Here is a 24266-nt window from a genome sequence, read left to right on the forward strand (position 1 = left end):
TCAGCTCGCCAGCTTCTTCTCCCTCCTCAAAAGTCAAACACAGAAAGAGATGAGGTCTGGTGTAAACACAAGGCCTCTTTATTTTGTTTCAACATTACTTCCCATTTAGCATGACCAAAACCAAGCAGAACAGTGGAAATCACATACACCATTTTTCTTAATACATTGCTCTTCCTTGAAACTGCATGAGTACAACAGGAAGGATAAATTCAACAATATTAATTCCAGTTAGGCATTTTCACATGTGAAAGTACCAGAGCTTATATACAACAGGTCACAAGCAGACAAATCAAAGACCAGTATCAGGAAAACCTACTCCAGTGAGATGCGAACTCTCCTTTGGGGAAAGAGTTTGTCTTGAAGCAAGGGATGCAAACCTCCTTAGCTAAGGAGTATGTGCAAATGTTTTTTAAAAGCTTTATCAGTAAAATTTGTTAAAGGGGTACACAACCCAGCTTCAAAGCTGCAAGGCCAGACAGGGTGCAGTTTAAAGCCTTCATTTGTCACTAACGCTAGCCCCATCTCCTAAAGGCTTTTATCCAGGGAATTTTTTTACCTAACTGTGCCTAGGAGCCCTTGGCTAAGGAAAGCCATTGGTGATTTAAGTGCAAATCATAGTAAAACGTTTTTAAGTTTTTGTCAGCTGCTCATGGTTTATGTCTTGGTCTTGGCTGAGTCTAATTGTTACCAGTTGACTCAAGTCATTAAGAGCCAAATCACTGAGTCTAAGAGCTGTGCAAACGCAATAACACCTACCCGGAGGGACAAATATTTTGACTGAAACACTAGGCAGTCAGTGTAAGTAAGATTGCCTTTCAACCTTATCCTTCTCCCAGCTTCACTTCTTCAGCATAATTATTTCCAAACCAAAACCAAGTGTATGAGAAACCATAAACCAAAGCCAGAATTAAAGCTAATACACACTTCTGCGTCATGACAGTGTAAAGAAGTGTGAATCTACACAGGACTATTGCGTTCAGGTCTACAGACGTGACTGCCTCTGCAAAAGCCACAGGGAACCTCCTTGGTTGGAGCACAACTCTGATTCTGGGCATTTTGTAAGAAAGAATTTCCACTCAACTTTCCAGGAAACTGCCCTCCAAAAATATTTCTCAGCCTTTTGACAAAACCTAGCAGTTCTATTAACCTTAAACAGCAGATTGTTTTTAATGTTGCTAATGTCCTTTTGGCTTCCCAGGAATTGTTTCTGTTTTTTTTGTTACTCTTTTTTGTACAGAGAGCCTTGCAAATGTAATTTGCTAGCTTCTTGTTGAGAGAAGCACAAGTTGTTGCACATATTGCACGAAGGCTTAAAAGTCCCACAGCTTTAAGCCAAAGCTCCTAGAACTTAAAAGTTTAGTATTAAATACATGATTGTGCAATTTAAAATGTGCTGTGGTCTCTGCAATATGCTTAACTTCAAAACAATCTGATTTTTAAAACAGCTTGTATTTAGTCACTTCAGTCACACCAGAGGTTTAGCCTGTGTTGGACTCAGTCAACAGTTACATGACATGAGATGGTGTCTGGGGCATACAGGAACAGAGATTTTTCCCTGGGATCAAACTAATTCTGCCTCTGTCCTGATCAGTGCCAAACACTTTGTTGGACAACTGTAGATAAAACAAAATGTGCCCTTGAATTACCTTTCTTCTGGAGCTCTTACAGGTAATTCTGATTTAAATCTTGAAGCAGAGGTTGAGAGGTTTTAAACTGTTATATAACTGCACTGTGAGCAGGTACAACTATTTGAGCTTGTATTATTAAGCACGTAAGCAACTCCTTTGGAAATCTGCCCAGTTTTTGGACCTCAATGACTTTCTGAAGGAATGAAGTCCATGAGTTAACAAAACATTGCCTGAGAAGGTATCTTCTTTAATGAGGGTTTCCCACCTAAAACTTCACTGACGTCATCTTCTTTTTATGAGTTCCTCTAATCTATCTCATTTCTGCTTTGCAATATTTTGTATTCTGCTACCACTCTTTTCAAATCTCTTCTGCAATTAATTTTTGCCCTGTCCTTTCTCCAATTTTCAAAATCCCTTGGCTTTTCTTTCTTCTTTTCTACACCATAACTTTCCAGATTAATTGACCCCTGCAGATAAGGGCTGCAGATAAGGCAACACCATTTATTCATACAAATATAGAATTTTAAAAGCCATCCACCATCTGTTATGGATTGTTCCTGGAAATGTTTAAAAGAATATTTTTTAACAGCTTGTCTGAGCTTTTTTCTTTTAAAATTTGAACATTCTTTGAAAGAATTTGGGCCTTTTGTTTTTGAAGACTTATGTATTCTTTTAAAATTAATAATCCAGAGCAGTTATGTTCACCTTTGCTCAGTAAAGCCATAGATATTTAGCAAGAATTTTTATTACTTTTTGTTAACTTGCATTGCATGATCACAATTAAAATATAAAAAAATTCTATTTATCTGAAAATATTTTTAATTAAAATGTTTCTCTTCAAGTTCATAAAATCACTATAATTTTTCCATTCATGAGTGAATAATCAGGCACACACTTTAAAACAGGGTCATTTTAAAGTTCCTTTTTCCAACAGTAAGTCCACTTACCAAAACTTTCAGTACAGTGAACAAATACACATTTTTTCCCCTACAAAGCCATAGGATTGCACAAAAAATACAGAATAAATATAAACATTAGGCCAAGGCAACATTTTAAAGTGCAATACTCCACTTGCCACACATGAATAATTCAAATAATGCTGCCTAATGCATAGGCAATACTTACTAGTATTTCAAAACCTAAAGTGACATGATGAGATCAACATATACCAGTAATTCAAATACATTCTATTTATAATAAATAAGAGCTTATCTGACCATAGAACAGAATAAGCATATTGTCCCAACAAGCAAGCTCTTCACAAATATCCTTTTTTTCACTTGTCTGAAGGGTGTGCTACCACTGAACATAAAGACAAATTAAGAAACAAAGATCTCATCCACCATCTGGTAAGAGAACTCATGGGGAGAGACATCTGGAATCTGTTGATGGTATATTTTTCCAGAGGTTTCATCTCAAATCAGTCAATTTATACTGTCATATATGTCAATTTATACAAATTGAAAATTATCTCTTAATTTTCTTCCACATATTCATATTCATATCCCCTTAATGTTCAGTTGTCTTGGTTTAAACTTTTTTCTCTTTTTTTTTTCCTTTTTTTTTTTTGTTTTTTTTTTTGGTGTGAGGAAAATGGAGGAAAGGGGAAGAGAGTTGCTTCACTTTGTATTCAGCTACTAAGTTCTGTGACAGTAAGGATGGAGGGAGAACATTCGAAGTCCTAGTCTCCATTAGCATTTTGCTTTGAGACAATAATGCTGTTCTGAAGTGAATTCCCAATCATCGCCCCTTAGTTAAACTTGGTTCAGTTTGCAGGGTGATTTTCATACACAAGAATTAAGCTTATTTTGGAGGAAACTACGGTGGAGGCTCAGCTGCCTTTCAAATACACTCCAGTCTCTAAAAGAGAGACTAAGAATCTGAACCCATTATTTGGCCTGCTTCAAACTGCATATACAGTTGAGGCATTTGTCCAAGGAAACATAATATATGTAGTCTTGAGTTGCATATAGTGTAGATGTACAAGTCTCAGCAGTAACTGCTTTCATCTACTGATCCTCCCCAACTGTAATAAGTATCTTGGCAATGCACACAGGTAGAGAGTCCCAAGGACCAAAACTTCTCCGTGGGATCCTCAGTGACTTTCCCAAAATTACTTCAGAGAAGTTTGACTACTAAATACTTCTCTGTATGACCTAAAACCTTAAAATTTCTGTGCATAAGCCATTTTCCACTGAACAAGCTTTTGGGACTGCCTCAGATGACTCCATTTAATTGGGTTTTTTTTGGCATACATTATTTTTCCATTCAATTCTAATTAAGATGTTGCTGTCAAAAGACCCTCACAATTTATTTGTTATCTGAAGCCACCACTGGTTTTCTCAAATATCAAAGTCAGAATTCTTTTTTTTACCCCTAAGCACCTCAGCATAATCTTGGTCCTCGCTCCTCCTTGTCTTGGGCATTGCAGGGTGGTGCGGGCAGCCCATGGCACTACCTGCAGGTAGAGCTCCTCCTCCAGCTGAGATTCTTAAAAAGTTAATTTTCCACTTCTAAGTCTGGCTAAAGTCTGGATACTAGACACTAGTAAAGCTATACGTAGCTATATAAAGGTAGGCTGAATTCCTATCTTGTTCCTGAATTTAACAAATATCAAACTGCTCATGACACAGCGAATAGTCAGATACAAAGCTCATTGGAGCAGTTATCCTAGGGAGTCCCTTTGTAACTGGGTCAGCAGTGTAGTCTTGAACTTGTCAAAGTTCTTCTGTATTCCCAGTTTGCAAACAAGCAACCTCTCCACACCCACGTATTTTAAAAAGAAATCCTGAATCTCTTTCTTAACAACACCACAAAATAATGGAAAAACAATTAAGTCAGAGACAGTTAAAACTACCACTAAAATAAAAGCACTGATTTAATTCATAGCTCTGGAGGCATAGCAGTGGAGCACTAGCACACATTGTATACAAGGCTGTGTGATCTTTCTTCACAACAGAAAATATTCTTGCAGAAAAGACAAAGTTGGAAACCATGTAACTACCTAAAAATAGTTTCAGACAGTAACTGGGAGGATTAAAACATGTGTCTCACACATCTTTGGTTTTGGAAAGTGAAATCTGGTCAATTAAATTCATGTCAAAATTCATGAGAAAAAGTGCTCCCTGAATCAGGAAACCAAGTTAAAAAGCTGAAGATTGTATTTGCCAAATGACTGTGCTACTGTGTAGGTGATTGGGACACACGAAAAACAAAATGGTTGAAAAAACACCCCGATGGAATGTGGAAATCTGAATCCATCTTTACTCCTAAAGCCTCAGGAATGATTGAACTCAATGGGTAGGGAGGCTGTATCTCAGCCAAGCAGCAGCTCAATGCAGCACCCTGGGAAAACACCTGAGTGAACTCTCAGTGAGCCATGTAACTGCAGGACTGCAGGACTGTTCCCTGTTGTTTAGTAGGGCCCCTCAGCTTCAGCAAAAAAACCCCACTGGGCAGACTGTACTGCTTTAAGTGCCCAAATTAGCTGTTACATTTCCCCTTGACGCTATGCTGTCTCGTGTAGATATAATCATAATGATACAAAGGCTCTGAAAATGCTTTCAAAATCAGAACATTATGAGTGATGTTGGGCCAAGCACTCTCTCTGAAGTAGACATGAAGTGAAACTTTGGTGCAGTGACCTCCCTTGTTTTGTGAACAGAGGGAAGTCCTTTATCCCCAGGCAGTGAGATAAAAGTGCAAAACAAACTTTAGTGAAATCGAAGAAGTTTGAAGCAGGCCTTAAAACCATATTCAACCCATATTTATAGTATCTAGACACAATATTGTCTCTAATGACACTGAAATTAAAGCTTACATCCTTTGTGTTGCAAAAACATAACAGAGAAACAAGAAGCAATTCCCTCCTCAAAAAAAATCTTATTTAAAAAAAAAGGCTCTGATAAAAAGTAGGGAAATATGTTTTTTTCAGGAAAGGAAGTCACACAGATTTCTAAAACCAAAAGGGCATATTTTATACCCGGAATTGTACAGAGCTGGAAGTATGACTGCCATGTTGAAAGACACAAAGAGCACAGCAGAGTTGAGCTGCTTTTTTCCAGTGACAGTCTTCATCTCAAGTCAAAGGTGATAATGGCCAGAAAAAGCCCATTTCTCTTGGATATTTTTTAAATGCACTCACTTCCCTTACAGAAAGGAGAAGGGGCATCATATCATCCCCTCTGAACAGCCAGGAGGAAATGAGTCTGGGAAGATTTTGCAGGAGGTTGAACTAGATGGAGCACTCCCTCTAGTCCAGAACACTCTCTTAATTTGTTGACCATTGTGTAGCCTGCATAGATATCTTAATCCCTGCTTCTAATTTAGCAGAAGTTTGATTCAGCTGTCGCTCACATGAAGGTAATTCAATGAAGTGTCTGACTACAAATGGCAATTCTAAACTCTATGATAAGGACCCTGAATTATTTATAAACACACACTTCTTACTTAATTCCTCTTAAAAAATAACATTTTAAATTAAATACTTACTTTTTTCTTTTTTTTTTTTTTAAAAGTTCCTAAGAAAAACTGGAAACTGTTCTAAATTCCCCAGGTTTTTTCCATACCTGGTGATAATACTATGGAAATTGCCTTCTTTCATTCATTAGCTGCAAAATCTATTTACTAGAAGTGTTTTTATTTTAATTTATATGCATTTTAGTCAACGAGTATCTCATTGTTCCATATAATGCTTCCTATACTATTATTAAACAGAACAGCAGGTGTCCTCTTTAATTAAGGTATTTATCAAATCCCCTATCAATGCAAAAATGCTATTTTTGCAGTGAAATTTAAATAGAACTCTAGAACTATGACAATTTTGGTAAAGTAACTCCTGAAAGGTCTAACAAAATCTTTAATGTTTGCAAATTTTATAACATAACATTAAACAAAAATGAGATGTCATTCCTGATGATCAGGCACTGTGTTTAATCAATCTTTTCCAAATCAGATGGAGAATGATCAGCAGAGTATTTTGCAAATGGCAAATGGATTTATACAGAGCTTGAGAAAGGAACCACTTGCTTTCCAGCCACATACACTTCGGAAATATTCCGATCATCACCTGAAATAACATAGTCAAAATAGAGATTTGCACATAAATATATACACTGATTTAATTAATGAGAATTACGCAGTCCACTAAATCAGTTTTGGAATACATAATTTGCCATGACCTTCTCCTAGGACTAAGAAAGTTCATTTGGAGAGAAACAGACAGAGCTACCACAAAGACCAAAAAATGTTTAAACTACCCATGCTTTTTTTAAGAAAGAAACATAGCATTCAGCTGTTGAAATGGTGTAATGGATTTTATGTATATTCAGTAGATTCAAACCATGAAAATATTATATATCTGTACAGAAAATGCATTGTTGCACAGTATCTCAACTGGCTCAGCAGTAAAGATGATTTGCCCCAGCCAGCTTCTCAAAAAGGCAAAAATCTAGTTAGAGGGTGACACAACTGTGGCCAGAGCTAACACCAGTTACCTCAACATAACAACACAGCAGGCAGTGCAGCTCTGGTCCAGACAGTGCCCTGTAGAGCATACCTGCTCCCTTAGGGGTGGGATTGTTTGGACTGGCTTTTGTTTGTTTTAAAGGCCATAATTTCTGTTTGAAAGTAGAAAAACCACAATGACAACTGGTCTACAGAAGTCCTTCTGAACTGAACTGGTCCTGAACTAGTGACTAGCATGTCAGTGTTACTTTATTGAGAAATACAATTTAGCTCGTGCTATAGATAAAGATAAATGTGGCGCAACTGATCATATGAAACTGACTATTTAACTATGTCTCAAAGATCAAAAGTTAAACCACTCAATTCTTACTCAGTATTTTAAAATATATATTAATAAATACAAGTCAATTTTTATTTATTAATGTAAAACATTAACAGTAATTATCAGGGACATGTTAACGTCAATAAGAGTTGAATAAATATACTTGGTTACTGTAAACAACTGTATATTTAATTATGTATAAATTTATTATTAATCTCTAAATTAATTTAGACAATGTTTGATGTAGGAAATGAGAATTTTATGTGGATTGAAAATCAGATCATACCTAGATACAGGAACTTCTGCAGAATGTCCTATAAAAAAATGGGAGAAAACCAAATTCAGAAAGCAGTATCTGCTGTCCCAGATCATAATTATTCAAAGCTTGAAAGAACTGATAAAAATTGTTTTCCCAAATATTCTTAGTAATAGTGAAATCAAAACTTAACATGCACGTCATAATTAACTTTCAGAGGAAGAAAACACTGCACAAGTTTGATGGCATAAACAAGTATGTGCCCTTTCCCTTCTTTAGAGTTCTCAAATTCACTTACTCATTGAAAAATAAGACAACACCTAAACATTTTTAGGGTCCTAACAACTGCTAACTTAGCTAAAAAGGTTTAGACTTAAACAGAAAAATAATTCTTTTACAGCATTGGAATTGTTTCCAGACAGTCTGGCCACATCAATAAATTCAAGTAACTGCTGTTAACTATCTTTCTTGGTCAGAAAAGGTTTTTATATGAGAAGGTGTGTCCATTGCATGAGGCCAACACTGCTTTAACATAAAAACTGTCCTTTTAACTCAAATTAGCTGTCTTGAGTTCTTGCTTAGTTTTATAACAGCAGTGCAGCAAAGGCAGCCTAATTTTTTTCTGGGAACAGGTTGCCATTCTTCAGTTTGAACTCGAAGTGTTGACTAAAACTCAGTTGCTTTTCCTTGGCTGCCATTTGTCAGTGCAAATAGCTAACTCTAATTGTCATCTTGGGCTAATAAATATGCATTAAAGGTATGACCTGCATTTTTGCTCATGGGGTTATGGGACTGTCACTGAGGACAGCAAGATTCTGAAGAAAAAGAAACGCTGAACCTCTAAGGCTGAAGCACAGACAGCAGTGGTACAGTACATCTGATTCCTGTCACCAGAATAACTCTCAAGAGACTTATTCTGTCTGTATCATGGACCTTCCCCATAACATTTCCATTAATTTTTTTATCATTAATCCTGTTCTGATTACCTCAAAATTATCAGCAGAGAACAAGTCAAAAGGGCTATCTGAAGCCTTCGTGTTGATTAGCAGAGCATCAAATTCTTTGCCCACCTCGAAGTTTCCAATCACATCATCTAGTCCTAGAGCTGAGGAAGAAAATAAGCTCACAAACACATCTTCAGCACCAGCCTCTTTCCACCATGTAGAAGCACCTGGCAACTTACTTGAGATATTCATAAGAAAAACAAGAATTGAGATGATTTTGAGGGAAAACACAAAAGAAAATTCAACAGTGAGTTTGTCAGTATCTGAATTCCTAAGAAACCTAAGAACTTAAGAAACAATTTGCTACATTGCAAAAACATTAAAACTCCAAAAGAGGCAATGAAATTAAGTCAGAGAAACAGTAAAGTATATAATAACACTCACCTTGGTGTGGCAGCATTAGATTTAATTTTTTACCAAGTTTAAGCAACTTTGACAAGTTGTATAGACCTATTAGAGTCGTAACATATGATAATAAAAGAGGTGTACAGTGAGGATAACTAATTGTAATTAGCAGGAACAAAGAACAATGTGGTGTGGAAAAAAAATCATAGCCAGATCTGAAGGTCTCATACTCACCTGTAAGGCTTGCCTTGTAGTATATTATTTATTTGTTTTTTCAAAGCTTCCTTACAACCTCTGGTTCTCAAGTCCTCATACACTGAAAACCTACATATTCATCTTCAGTGACTGGATGCTTGAAAGTGCTTAAAGTACTTAGAGGCCTTTGTGTCTCTTTGAAACAAACTAGGATAGTTTTAAGTTGTAGAAAGTACCAGTGAATTAAATCAACTTTTCCAATACTCTGAAACTAAGTTATCGAAGAGGATAATATCGGCAAATAACTTGTTCACTTCTTTTCAGATTGCTGTGACAAAGGAACTTCAGCCTTCAGTGAAGTTTGAGTGTGGCAGGAATACCACAATACCTTAAAGATGTTTAAACTCCTACAAATGGTGAAATATTTTGACTACCTACTAGTGTCAACTAAAATGATCTCGCATTTCTCCAGGTTTTTGAGCATAATGCAATTTTTAGATTAAACACAAGAGGGTGACAAGTGTTCAGGACTCTCAACAAAGCAAATTATTCCAATGAAGAATCACTCATTTAAATTTCTGCTACCGGAATTTCTACTTCCAGTGTCCAGGCTAGTGGAAGTCATACAAGTAATTTATATTCTACCCTTGAATATGATTCAGTAAGGATAAAACAGCTCAAAATCAATATATAAAATCACCACTTTACTACGTAAACCTAAGAGAGAAAAAACATAAGAGTAGCTGGGAAGGGAAATCATGTATGAGTTTGGGATTTTTAGAAGTTTTCCTTTCTATGTCTCAGCTGATTTATTCTCACACTTTATGGAACAATATATATTGGGGGAAAAAGATCCCTTTTTTTTCCCTGCCCATCTTATCTCTTCTCTATTTCCATTACACTCTCCAGGAATTCAAATATAGTCCTTAGAAGACCGGTTTGATGACATTTTCACTACATCTTTCAAACTGCCAATAATAGTTCCCAATCATGCTTTCTGACATCTACAAAAATGTTACACTGTAAGACCAGTTCTTTAGCAGGTAGTGACTTCATTTCTGCTAACTGAAATACTAATAAGTTTTTACTTACGTGTGGATTTGGTCTTCGCTAAATCATACCAGTTCCACTAACATTTTAAAATTGTATATATTAGTAGGTGCACACTGATCATGACAAAACTTGCCAGTGAACCAGGATAACCCATATACTATATGACTATTCTGCAGATACAACTGTGTCATAAACAACCATGGTGGGTATCATTTAAATTTTGTGCTTTTCTCTGAGTGAGGAGTGCCACGTGATGTTTTGATTTGAGATAAACTGCCTCACTGACAGCTCAAAAACCAGAAACAAAATTAGAAATTGATGACAAACAGAATACATGATCCTACAGTAATTGCACAGTTTTTCCTCTATATGATGGTTGCTGAGAAAAAAAATTTCCAGTTGGTGAGATAAACATACAAGCACTTACGACCTTATGACTAAGAAGTCTGAGGATCTTTGCAAAGCAAATGTACAACCCTGAAAAGCCATTAAGATTGCATTATTAAACTCTCCACATCAATGTGAGTACTCTTCTGTAATAAGCGTAGCATGAGAGACTGAAGGATATCTCTGCCCACCAGATACCATTTTAAACTTCACTCCAGCACCAGGAAATCTGTGAATCTCCCATGAAGGCAGGGAGACATAACATGAAAAGCAGCTGTAGCGCTCTCTGTACCCACCAAAGAATTTTCTTCTTACCTTGGCTTCCTCCCAGAGTGGCAAGTTGAAAAGCTTCTTCAAGAGTTAGTCCTGTTTCATTGACTTTATTGATCTGAAGGCTATTAGATGCCATCATTGCTTTCCTGATAGCATCAAGCATAGAAGCTGAATATCCACCAGCAACATCTAGAAGGGATCAGACTCTTAGAAACAAGCTTTGGGCATAATTCTCTATGTTAAATTTCTATTGAATGTTACAAAGAGATAGGTGTGGTAAACACAGCAAGTTTTACGACTAAGCACTGCCTCTGAATACATAATTCCCAATAAAGGTGTTCTCACATGCAATCAGGTGAAGAGAACACAACACAAAATCAGAAACCTGAGAAGTTGTTGTTCAAGCCCTATTTACTCTCAAAACAGGAATAAAACTCTTTGTTAATTTTTTTTTTTTCTTTTGGAACACTTTTGGAGCAGCCCTAGATTTCAATACTATGCACTTCCTTACTCTAGAATTAGTGGGGGAAATAAAAGCAGGACTACAAGTTGGAGACAGGCTGACTTCTAATATGAAGGGGTGAGCATGTTTTTGTATCTCCCAATGGTTTCCAAAAGAAACCATTTTTACAGCAAATTACTAACCTGTGCCAAGACCAAGCTTCACATTGTGTTCCAGGACCTTTCGCACATTTAAGACACCGCTGCGCAACCTGGATTTAAGAAGAAATATGTTCAAGAAGAGCGGGGCCACAGAGCCATTTTATGACAAAGGCTCTCAGAACGTGTGCAATAGAATTGATTTATTATTTATTCTGGCTGGATACTGTTATTTCTGCTTAATAGAAAGAAGACTGTATAGTCCAGTTCCCAAAACACAAGTATAGTTTGGGGGGAAGGGAGATGGCCTGAATCTGCCATTGATAGAACAGTCAAAAATATTTTTTTCCCAAATAAATATTCATATAGATATAAATATAAATATCGATATAGCGACTAGACTGAAATATCACAAGACAGGCCAGAGCACACTACACAGAAGTGGATCACAATGGTCATGTTCAGTCCAATAGGTCATTTATGGTGAAGTGGGATATCACATTAATAGCATTTCAGTGGTAGTGTGGACTCAGAGTACTACATGAACAACAGTTTTATTTGATTATACATCATTCTTTTTTAATTTTTTTTTTTTTACTTACGAAAAGTTAGAATTGGGGCAATGTGAAATTGCAGCTCCACGAAGACTAAAAAGTTTCAACTCTTCTTCAGAAAGATAACAGGCATGAGCCATCACTGTCTAAAGAAAAAGAAAATCACCAATTTACTCATTATTGCATTTACTTAAGTGGCTGTACGTTTTGCAGCACTGCTTTCAATAGCCAAAAGGATACGTTACCATCAAGTGAAATTAAGGTACTTCTTGAATGAAGCTCTTAAAATTCACAAGTGTAAATTGGTATTTACCTTCAATATGCCTGAGATGTTCCCTCAGCTTTTTTTCATTTATTAATGTAAGAAGATAGGGTGCTGACTGTTGCAGCGACTCCTGTGACCTAAGAGCTTCAAGGAGCAAAAGCAAGAATTCCCCAGTTGTCCTAGCACTGTAGTAACCTTGTGATTTATATTTTGTAGCTAACACAGAGATTAAGTAGGGGTTATCAGATACAATGGAAGAGGTATGTACTCTTAGCATGTTCCTCATTGGCTCTCTAAAGGTTTGCACCAGGTGGAGATAGATACATATATATATACATATATGAAATAATCTTTAAGTAAAATAATGAAATTTGTTGTGTAGCTTTTAATTCTTAGTCTACATAGCTGACTTTAAAAATAAGTTCACTAGCAGCATATACAAAACATAGTATAGGATAGTATAATTTAATAGTACATAAACCAATTATTCCCAGACAAATCTAATTTGCACTACCTCATATACCAAATGCCCACTGAAAGAGAAGAGCAAGAGCTCTGTCATATCTTGCAATCTGCTGATAAAAATGAGAATGGCACAGAGGCTGTTTCCACTCAGTATCTCCTAATAGCAGTGTAACCTTGCCATCTCTACTCATCAAGCTCAGTGCAGCTGAAAATGCAAGGACAGCCACGTCTTCAGTTGAGGACATACATATGGTTGTTGCTGAAGCATCTGTGCTGATCTGTACTGTTCTTTAAAAAGAAGGAAATATTTCGGCAACAGCTTCAAAAAAAAGATGCTTTTAAAACACTTTAAAAATTGATTTGATGTCTTAGTTTTGGTGGCTGGACAGCGGAGGATGTCGGAGGTTCTGTTATGCTTGTGTTTAATAGAATGGTTTTCCAAACAACCAGAAGCCTGACTCCAGAATGCACCAGTAACCATGATTTTTAGTTACCATTTTCACTTCTGTGCATATAAAAGTCTGACAGAATTAAGAACCGTGTTTTCCCAGCACTAATATTCGCTTTAGTACACTCACTGACACACCAAATCAGCATGCATAGGACTGTGCTAGAAAATAAAGATTAATACTGTGTACCTACTTCAGTAGTCCATATTGATTTCTCAAGTAAAAAAGGACAGTAAACAAGTAATTTATTGGGATACAGTTTCAAACACAAAAATGGCAGTTCAATAGCTAATTCCTAGGGAGTTTCCAGCTGCCCTTTATGCCTCTGGAAATTCTCTCCTAAACTTTTAAATCAATTGACTGATATTTATGCATTCTGACTGTAGTTGAGCTGTTCATATTCACTTTTGCATGGGTTCTCCACTCTCTAATAAGGTGTGTCCTGGGACTCCAGCCTGTAATTACTGTGGGTTGGTATCAGATCTGGTTACATTTATCTCACCAGTATAAAGCTTTAATGAATTTCAACTCTTCAGACCACTGTGTCTTTCAATGCTGGGCAAAGTCAGGTAATGAGATGAGAATGCTTTTGGATAATGAAGCAGTAATGTGTACTTGTCTGCATGTGAGGTTGAGACTCCGAACACAACAGGGTAGGATGCTTTCCCTTAGGAAATTGACAAAAAAATGAAGTTGGTCCTACCATAACACCATAGAAGAAATCTTTAGGCAAACCAGTGTGCAAAGATATTGTAATATAAGGGTAAGTGAGTACTGTCCAAGAATTACCCGCTCCTACAATAACAGCTCCTTCTAATTCCACTGCCCTAATTTTCTTTGGAGCCCTTGGAAAATGGATCAGGGACCATAAAATATGTTTATTGTTCATCTCCCCTAAAATGCTTGGGAAAACTGTGGGCTCGTCTAAAGTTCCAATACCTCAACAGAGAACATAAAATGAATCCATACTTCACCCCAAATGTCTCTGACCTTGACAAAACAATATAAACTTCTCAGGTAAATGCAGTAAACCATCATTTTCTCTATATGGATTAATCTAAGCTATGTTGTTGAAGTTTTTATGCAGCTACCTTGCTGGTTAGCAGCTTGTTTTTATCATACAAATCAGTGTAATTCTTGTAGGCAGGAAACATGTTCTCCACAAGTTTGACTTCTTCTTCATTCTCACTTATGTGACTCTGAAATAAGAAAATACATAGCAGGGAAAGCTTTAAATAACATTGAACCTCACACTACAACCTTCTGAGCAGTTAGATCTAGTCCTTAGGTTTCTCTTTTCATCAGAGAGATCCCTGGGACACAAAGGAGTAGCTCCATTTGTTCCTTTAAAAGTGATATGAGATGGTATGCATGTCCATCCCAGTAGTGTGGTGACATAATGGTCAATTTAGGGTTTGGAAAATGTCAATAAAACATGATATGCCTGTGAGGTAAAAGAGAGAACCAGCCTACAACAGAATGGACCCTGAGATCAGGGTAGCTGATAGGCAGCTCCTCCATGTATCTGCAGATGGGCTGATTGATTACTGGCCTCAAATAAAAATATGACCTTTCTGTACTCCCACTGGGGCATATATTTTCAAAATGTCCACTTTGTAATGAAAAAAAACTACATGTAGCACAGCTTTAAAACAGTATATGCTTAGAACTGTGTAACAAAAAAAAATAATTCATTTCAACACACCTGCAAGCTTTAAAATATCGCTTTTTAAACACAGAAACTTTATCAACTAGAAATCCTACAGCTATATTAAAAATGTTATGTAAGATATGAAGATGATTAGTACTTTTATATACTGAAATCTGTTCTGCAGAGAAACAATGGAAGGCAGGGGGACAGAATTGACTAGAGAGAGCAACCTTCAGCAATCCAAGGGTTGCTCTACCCTTTGGTACAAGGTGCCAGTCTTCCTGTGTGACCATGCACCAGGACTTGCTGAATTGTGCATCCAGCTATGAGCCTTCTCAATTCCTGTACAAGTTACAGTGTTCTTACAGAGTATCTTTTGTAATTTCAGAGGAATTAAAAAGAGACTCCAAAGTGGAGAGGCTTAAGTGTTTTCCTGCAATCATGAAAACTCCCTGGTCAGTATGCTGTCTGTCCAAACTATTGAAATTGTATATAGAGCTCTCAGAGCTTACCTGCACATGGAGATCACGAGCCTGTGCTAAATCTCCAAGTGCACACAGCAAGTCCTCTGTGCAGGAAGGGCCAAAGCGGGGGGTTATTACAGGTTGTACTCTTGGATACTGAAAATATTAAAAAGACAGGCTTTGTATTCTACATGCACGTGCGCACGCATGCGTGTGTGTATATATATATGTATACATTTACGTGGCAATTACATTTTGTCTTCATTGCTTATTGCATACTGCATCCTCACCAACTCAAATTAAGCTGTATAGTTATTTCCTTACTTTTATTAGACATTTCATCACAGAAATAGAGAATCGAAGTGTGTGTGTGGGGGGGTGTTTAAAACAATTTTAATGAACTTTATTAAAGAATTTATTTTAATTAGAAGTCTCTCATTGAGTCACTGAGATTTTACCAGTCTTCAGGAGCACTGGATACTTTTTCATCCTTGCCGACAGTCCTATATGCATTACCAGAAATAAGTCAGATGAATGACCAGACATTTTTCTGAGTTCCCCTTCTGTGACAATCAAAGATGTAATGATGCAAAACTGTAAGCTTCTGCAAAACCGTAAGCTTCTGCAAAACCAAACCCATTTTCTTGTTTAATCTTTTCTACTCATAACAGCAACAAACTATCCCCATACTATCTAGATAGGAAGAATAGCGGTAGAATCAGATATGCTACACAGCAGGAAACGGGAGAAAACACCAAGAACAGAGCTACAGAGGTTTACACCTTGCACATCTAGATTAAAATTTTTATAAAAAATAGACAACAGCATTACAATTCTGCTTTCAGTCACAGGAGAGACTTGTGCAGAAGTCAGCATATGATATTTTGGATTGCAGTTTCCTGTATCATCTCCCAGATATAAGATGCTCAGGACTTTGCAGATTAGCCAACTTACTCTGCTAATAGATATCATTTAGGCGTCAAACTCAAGGCATCTGCCCTCGAATATTTTGAGATACAATGTCAAAAAAGCCACTGAAAACTAAAGGCTGATAGGAAAATACCTCCACTTGTAATATTGGAGAGTAAACATCTATGTTTACCTCAGGAGTGTGAACCCGAATTTCTTTTGAAACACAGTGTAAGATATGTGTTGACTAAAATTACTAATTTTATAATGGATTACTAACCTGTACTGAAAAAACACCGATTTCTGCTGGTGAGAATTTCTTTAGTTAGTCTACTTATATACCGCAGAGGATCAAGTGAATTCCCCCTTTCTTTAACAGAAAATTATCCTTTCCAGGAAGCCAGATATTTTAAAGTCAATAGAGAAACACACAGAACATTACTCTACTTTGCTCTGATCACAGAAAACTGATTTTACACTGTTACAAGTCCATTTTTCAACAACATGGCTAGCAGAACATTTTTCAGACTGATGGCATCTCTCGTACAAAGAAAGAGGTTTATTTTATTGATTTTTCATTAAGACAACAGTTTTGGACAGCATGATTAATGACTTCATATATTCACAAAATGTCTTCTGAATACAGAAGTGGATGCAAAGGAGAACTCTACTTACTTTCTTTTCCAGCAGTTCTTTAACAAACCTGAAAAAACGTAAAAATAAGGTTGCTATAAATTTGTGACTATGTCACAAATTATGAAAAATATAGAAAATATATACTTGGATACCCTGTTAAACACTCCAGACATAGATCAATTTTTCACAAAAAGCTGAACCAGATTTTCAGATGAAATAAAAACAGACAACACAATACAGTCAGAATAGTTACACCAAATTATGCTAGTTTTGAATTTGACCCCAAATATGCAGATTATTTTTTTCATTTGTAATAATTACCATTAGACAAGTGGTAATTATTCTGTGTTCTCCCTGAAAACCAAACACATGCTACATTAAATGAATTGAAAGCATAATTATAAGGTACAGATGCAACATTAGAGATAGAAAAAACAAACCATCTTAAATTTGTCTGTCCATGACTTTAAGCTGCAGTGTTAAATAAATTCTTTTAAAATCCAGTTTTTAAAAGATGCAGCAATATTTTATACCTCACTTACATTAGTTGCAAATGTCTTTGTTCACTTAAAGAACCTTGATTTTCTGGAAATTATTATATTAATGTTAGTGTACAGATTATCTACTTTATGGAAAATACAGATTTACTTACTCTGTTAAATAAAAGGAGATACCTCAGATCTCTACAAGAAACCCCAAGCAGTCAATATGAATAATGCAGATGAGCAAATAAAACTTCCTCTGATTTTGGAGGGAGGAAGTTCTTTGAAAGCTCATTATGTTCAGTGTATGTAATTTCCAAAAGCCAGATTGAGACGGTTTCTGGACAGGAACTCTGTGAATTTTTATGTTATAGTTTATATTCAGAAAACTGTGCGATTTTAATTACAATAAACATTGAATCAAATTTATCAAATATCTTCAGATGAAAAGAAAATAATGCTGGAGGATAGATTCACAGCACTGGAGCTGGTGCTAGATAACCAGCTGGAGATAAAATACCCTAGTTCAACTTCTGCAATGACCAAAGGAGTTTGAGCCCACCCTTGTCTACCTTGGAGAGCCAAAATGCAATGTGAATTCAATATCATCTGCCTGCCTCTTCCCTTACTGATTAACCTGATATAATAAAAGATTCACTTGAGCTGAAACTGTAACAGAAGTATAACGCTCAGATGATAAGCCAAAACTTCAGTATGGCTGTTTTCATTCTTTTTCACATTCTTTGAACAGTGTGAACATTGTTTCAAAATTGAAATATCTTTACCAAGTATACCTTATACTTTGTTGGCTTATGTACTTCACTGTGAGAAAGGAAGCTCAGCTTCAAATCACTGTCTTCTGTAGCAGAAGAACAGACTTGAACATACATACTCCTCTTTCCAAGTGATTATAACTATTAGTAGCATATAGCATTGTATTCTGGATTTCCATTTCCTACCTTTTCAATAAATCCCCTTTGACAGAAAATAGTACATTCAAATTTTTTCTTGAATTTAGATTTAATATATGAAGCACTTGGAATTGTATCTTATTTCCATGCATACAATATAAATAGTTCTGCTGGTAACTATAAAGAACTAAAATCAGTGTAGTCCATTTTCTGAGAGTGTGGCAGATCACATTTCCTTGGGGAAAAAAAAAACAAATAACAAAAACACCCACTAAAACATTTCCCTCTTAAAGAGAGAACTTTTTCATCTTTCTGCAATTGTATGGCTGTGATTCAGTAAGTACTCCAGATCCATGCTGAGAAGCACACAGCCCTCTTCTCTAGTCAGTTCTGGACTACTTGTGGCACACTCTCACTCAAAGCTCAGAAACATTTTTTATTAACACAACTAAAAAGGAACGAGTTGGAGGCACAAGATAGATATTTAAAAGAAAGCTATTTAGATAATTCTGAAGCTTTTAAAAATATCAGAACTGGGAGTTCTGCTGCTTTCAGGCCCATTCAGCAGGATTTGTGCTGTATTATGAAAACTGGGAATTTGTGAGAGGGAAAACAAATGTTAGTAGAGTGAAAATTATTAATACTACACATTTTAAAGATGTCTTTAAATATAAACACTGTTAGAAACTCATGACCATTTTTGACTTTTCTGTCATGCCTCTAGCGTGATTTGCAAAAATAGCATAGCAACTTCACACAAGTGCCATAAGATGTTTATATTCCTCTTGGGTACTGATATTTGAAACCTTCATACAAGTAAACAAACAGTCCCATGAGAAGAGCTGTATGTCTGCTTCTGAGCAAGGGTGCAAAAGACACAAGAAACGTTAAGACAGCAGGATGTTGTACTCCAGTCTTGGGTCTCCTCTACAATGGGCATTGCCTTTGTTTGATTCTCCTTCATTCACTCAGCTGCCTATTAGAATAGTTTGACTGGTGCTGTGATGGAGAAGAGGAGAACCACAGCATGTTTAAAATGGGGTATATGAAAGCTAACTTCCACAAGGAAGGAAATAGCTCAGACGATAATGGTGGCAAAGGAAGTGGCTGCCACCCTACCATCCCATGTCAGGTCACATCACTCTACACACATCTGTGAAGGGAAAAGAGGAGGCAGAAACCACACATATTCTCTCAAACCCTAAAAGGCTTCTCCCTTTCTTTACAAAAGCCAGAGAGATGCTACTTGGGCTGTGCAGCAACTGGGTATGCAGAAATTGCCAGAACTGTAGGGGACAATACTGCTGGAAGAAAAAAACCTGTTCCTAAAAAATTCACACCTGTAAGTTCTTAGTCAGATTCACATTCACTATTCATATGTATGAAAAATTTTATTTTAAAAGGTTAGGCCATCAATTTAATCATTTTACCTTTCTGTCTCTTGGACAGAGTCAGCAGTAATCTCTTTGTACTGTGGCACACTGTCATTCATATCCATGCAGACTTTTCCAACAAATGCTCGTTGACCAAATTTATCTGTTGAGATGCATTAGAATATAAATCTCAGAATCACTGGTTCTCAAAAACCACTATCAACGCTTATCCCGAAATATGAAAGTAAAGTCCACCCCACCTAGCTTAATTTATGACGAACAGAATTCATGCTCTTGTCTTATCTCTAAGTTGGGACTATACATGTGACTTTTAAGGATAAAAAGGAAAAAGGAAAAAAGCAAACAAACTATATTTAAACAGGAGTTCTCCTCTTGCACATTAGTACCCAACTCTATAATTGTTATTACTGAGCACTAGATTACTGTAGTTTAACTACAACCAGAATTCATAATGGTACTATATGAAGAATGGCTGTGAAATAGAGGATGAGAAACACAAGCACCAAAGCACAGTAGCTGTAGTAGATGACTACCCTGAGATGAGAAAAAGCACAAAGATCTCAGCAAACCATCTCTCCTTAAAAGAAAGGAATGAGGTTGTTAACATGCTCCCACACACAGTTAGAGGGAGAAAATTTTCGGAGCTATTCTAGCATCTTTCTTAAGATTTATCCATGCTAGATGAATAAATCAGAATTCATGTGCAAGACATGCATATAATATTCAATTCTAAGCTGTCAAATGTGTTTCTAAATTAAATTTCTTTGTCCACTTTTACTGTTTGAGTTGCTGAATGCAATGGCTTCCAAATTTTCCTACCAAATCAGAAAGACTAGGTAATTTTTGAATAAAATTTATTACATTTACACTTATTACATTTTTCTGCTTTGGGAGCTGTCTGAGCCTTGAGAAATCCTGCAAGAACCACAACATTTTCAAACAGGAGACATTTGCAACTGTGAACAGAAGGGAAAGATCCTGATGCAGCTTTCATTTTTCTGAATTCAGAGGGTGTGTGAAGATTTTTTACATTGATTATCTGCTACAACTTGGGAGTATTAGGACATTAATGTGCCGACATTTAGCCTTTTAAACCTCAAATAACAAAAGGTTAGAAAGAGTAGAGAGCTGCAGCTGGAGAACAACTCCAGCAGACCTAATTCAAGCTCAGTCAGCAGCTGATTCGGGAGTGAACAGACAAGCAGAAACAACAGCAGGACAGAGGCAGTGAAGTGAATAAGTGTAATCAAGGTGGGTTTTGGGGACAGAGGTACAACAAATTAAAAACAAATTAGAGACAGCCAGACCCTTAGCAAGTCTGAAACTCCTAAACTCTTCTTCCTTCAACTAATATGATACATGTGGCATCCTTCAAAACTCACTGTTAGTCTTACCTATAATTTCAGCAAGAAGAAGAGAAGTATCCGTGTGAATTGTTGCAAAGTAGCAAGCTGTAGTCGTGCCATTCTTTAGAGTTCGTCTCTATAAAAAGAAATCAGTTTCAGCTGTCTGAAAAAAAAAACAGTAAAGCTGCCAAAAAGCAGAACAGGCAGACTCATTTCAAACTGTGAGGACATTTAGTTATTGTGAAATTGTGCAGTGAAGTGGGAAGGTAAAATACAGATTTTTAATTTCATAATAGCTCTTTTAAGTCTGTGTGTTAATAAATACAAAAAGTCCTCACAGAATTTTTGCAATGACTAAGCCCATAGAAACCACTCTATATTTCTTCCATCAAACAGGAAATACTCCAACTTATATTTAGATATACAAACAACTAGTCATTTTTGTTATTTCCTGGTTTTGAAAAGCTCTCCAATTTTCACAGTGAAGCACTGTTTATCTGGTGTTAACAAATCAAGGCTTTTGGGAAAAGCAGTGGTTTTATTTTGGCCATCTGATGTGGCTGGAAAAACTAATCAAGTTTTTCTGTATCAAAACCATTTCCTATTGCCAAATACAAAGTAACAAACTTAAAAGTAAAAGCAAACTAAGCACAACTGCTCAGACAATATATCTAATTATTTATTTAATTATACCATTTGAAAGGAGATGGTGGTTGACACCTGTTCATATTACCTTTGGAGAGCGTAACAGCAAATGAAGTGCAATTTTAGTTACATTAATTCATGATGAAATTTATAGCTTCCACTGATCTTGGGACTGATGACTATATTGACTACTCATTCAACATAAGGGTTTAAATTACATATTTGGATTCTTGCTACCAAGTAATTTAAGAATTTTCTTCTATTTCTTTTAGTGAGAAAGAAGGTGAGACATCCAACACAATATTGAGAACGGCTAGAGCTAATTATCTGAGAAACACAAAGCCAAGCTGTCTTTTTTTTACAATATTCAAATGAAAGTCTTTAAGGGTTCCCAAAATGAGTCTCAAAAATAACAATGTCATTACTGAGATAAACTACTTTTGTCGTTTTTAGCTTTTAAAATCCAGAATTCTCTACTTCTGGAATTCTAACAACATTGTTAAATGAAATCCAAAAACATTCTCTTTCCAAATCATCAGCACAAAGAATTGACTTTCCTAAAATTGAAGGGACCAGAGAAGGTTCCAGCTGAAAGCTGACAGATTTCACCTAAATTATTTCTTTTGCTGAGTATAGAAAGTGTTTACTGGAAATAAGATTTTGGTTTGAAAAAAATTCACTGTGTTTTCATTACAACTCCAAAACTACAATGACACATATGAAAAAATATCTGCTCCCTGTAAGTTTAGTCCTGTTTCTAACAGCTGAAGGTTATTGTCAGCCTCAATGAACACTGCAAAGTGACTGGTATTCTGTAGCTTTTCTGGGTGAAGGCATTTTCCTGACCTTGTCCTTTTCAATACACATGGGGAGAGCCTTACCATCGTGTTGAAGCTCCTACAATTAACTTGCATCTCTCACTGGTAGTCTCTTTCCAGATGATACTGTTAAACACCTTGCACAGTGAGTACTTTGAGGTCACTGAATGTGAACTGTAACAGAGTGTTGAGGCACAAGCTGGAAGATGAAATCACCTATATGCTTTAAGCAGCTGAAGGCATGGTGTCTGTCACTAGAACTTATGACCAAGCTGCTCCTACATGTTTTTATTATAGCAGCTGGCAGAAAGTAATTTCTTTTTACATTTGTGTGGCAAGGACAGTATAACTAATCATTTCAGATTTGTTATATTATTATTTTGACAAAATATGTTGTCATAGTAATAGAAAAATGGAAAGCAAATTATGCTGGCCAATTAATTTAATATATTGAAGATATTTCAGTCCACATATTACAGGATAAATTTCAGTCATAGGACAAAACTATTACTTTGCAATGTGACCTAGCTGCTTATTGTCCAGTAGACCTTAAAGCCTTCATATTGTTCAGAACCCATCTAGCTCTAACAAGGTCTCTCTTTGTGCCACAATACCATTGACTGACTCCATCTAAAGCCTCTGCAGCGAAATGCCCCTGCATTCCTGCTGCAAGGACCTCAGCAGTAGATATGTCTTCCTTAACTACTCTAAGACACCTCAGATTTGTTGCCTTTTCTCTTTGATGTAGTCTTTGCAGAAGATAATTTCATAATAAAGGATTTTTATGCAGAAAAGGAAATATCTCTTGAATTATTTTTTTTTTACTAAGCTTGGTTATTTCTGCATTGAAGTTGTCTGCACCTTCTGGCTATACTAACCCTGAGAGTAGTCATAAGTGTTAGTCATTGTACTGAGAAAGGATGATAAACAGGTTCATCATTAGCCTTGTGATTAAATGAACTTTCTTGTCAACAGAACAAGACTGGAGCTAGTAAGGGTTGGCAATTAGAACAGGGGCCATCTGTTGGTTTTATCTGGTTTCGCGACATTAAACATGCTCTACTCTTTCTGCTGACCTTCTGAAAACATATCTATATTTCACAAATATGAACGTCGTCTTGCAGGACTTACAACAACTCTGGTGTATGCTTCTTCTGCAAAACCACTGTCTTGGTATTTGGCTTCTGTTGGGAACGTGTAGGTAGTCAACCACTGCAAAAGAGGCAGGTCTACTCTTGTACCAGTAAATAAATACTGAGGGGCGTGAATGTGTGTATCAACCAATCCTGGCATGAAGAATTCACTAGGGAAGGAAAATAAAGTTATAATAGTCCAAAATGTCTCAAAATGTTCCATGGTAAGTAGCTTTGTTTTAAACAAATCCACCAGAGCAAAATCCACCAGAGTAAATGGCAAGTACAGATTACCCTGCCTCTTTCAGCATCAGCCTATCAACTCCTACTGTAACTCTACCCATATCCCTTTTTCAGTATGAAGTAGTTGAATAATAACATTTACACAGAAACGCATATATAAACAGCTAATTGTGAGAAAAACAATATAAGAGCACGATGAATCCAATTATCTCTAATACTGATCCAGTTTAAATAGCAACAAATGCAAACTGACTTCACAGTAACTAAAATTACTCCACTGTAGAATCCACCTGAAATGGAGATGATTTGGTCACAGTCCTGCTTTCTAGTATGGATATATTCAGAATGCCTCTGACTTCCTGACCATTATAT

At 36.3% G+C, this 24266-nt stretch overlaps 1 protein-coding gene across 1 annotated transcript in view; it reads right to left on the bottom strand.

Moving 5' to 3' along the window:
- Positions 1 to 55: 55 nt before the first annotated feature.
- GDA (guanine deaminase) overlaps positions 56 to 24266 on the bottom strand; it is a 33211-nt gene continuing 9000 nt past the window's right edge. Inside the window, exons 3-14 of the mRNA XM_027752114.2 lie at positions 23650 to 23821; positions 21104 to 21191; positions 19746 to 19851; positions 16962 to 16989; positions 15426 to 15533; positions 14354 to 14461; positions 12132 to 12229; positions 11575 to 11642; positions 10972 to 11118; positions 8659 to 8777; positions 7703 to 7730; positions 56 to 6696 (exon numbers count right to left, since the gene is read on the bottom strand). Coding sequence (XP_027607915.1) covers positions 6626 to 6696; positions 7703 to 7730; positions 8659 to 8777; positions 10972 to 11118; positions 11575 to 11642; positions 12132 to 12229; positions 14354 to 14461; positions 15426 to 15533; positions 16962 to 16989; positions 19746 to 19851; positions 21104 to 21191; positions 23650 to 23821 — 1141 coding nt within the window. The 3' untranslated portion in view covers positions 56 to 6625. The remainder of the gene's footprint in view (positions 6697 to 7702; positions 7731 to 8658; positions 8778 to 10971; positions 11119 to 11574; positions 11643 to 12131; positions 12230 to 14353; positions 14462 to 15425; positions 15534 to 16961; positions 16990 to 19745; positions 19852 to 21103; positions 21192 to 23649; positions 23822 to 24266) is intronic.

The sequence above is a fragment of the Pipra filicauda genome, unplaced genomic scaffold (assembly GCF_003945595.2).
Source record: "Pipra filicauda isolate LSUMZ 115617 unplaced genomic scaffold, ASM394559v2 scaffold37_size4185640_pilon, whole genome shotgun sequence".
In the NCBI taxonomy this organism is placed as follows: Eukaryota; Metazoa; Chordata; class Aves; order Passeriformes; family Pipridae; genus Pipra; species Pipra filicauda.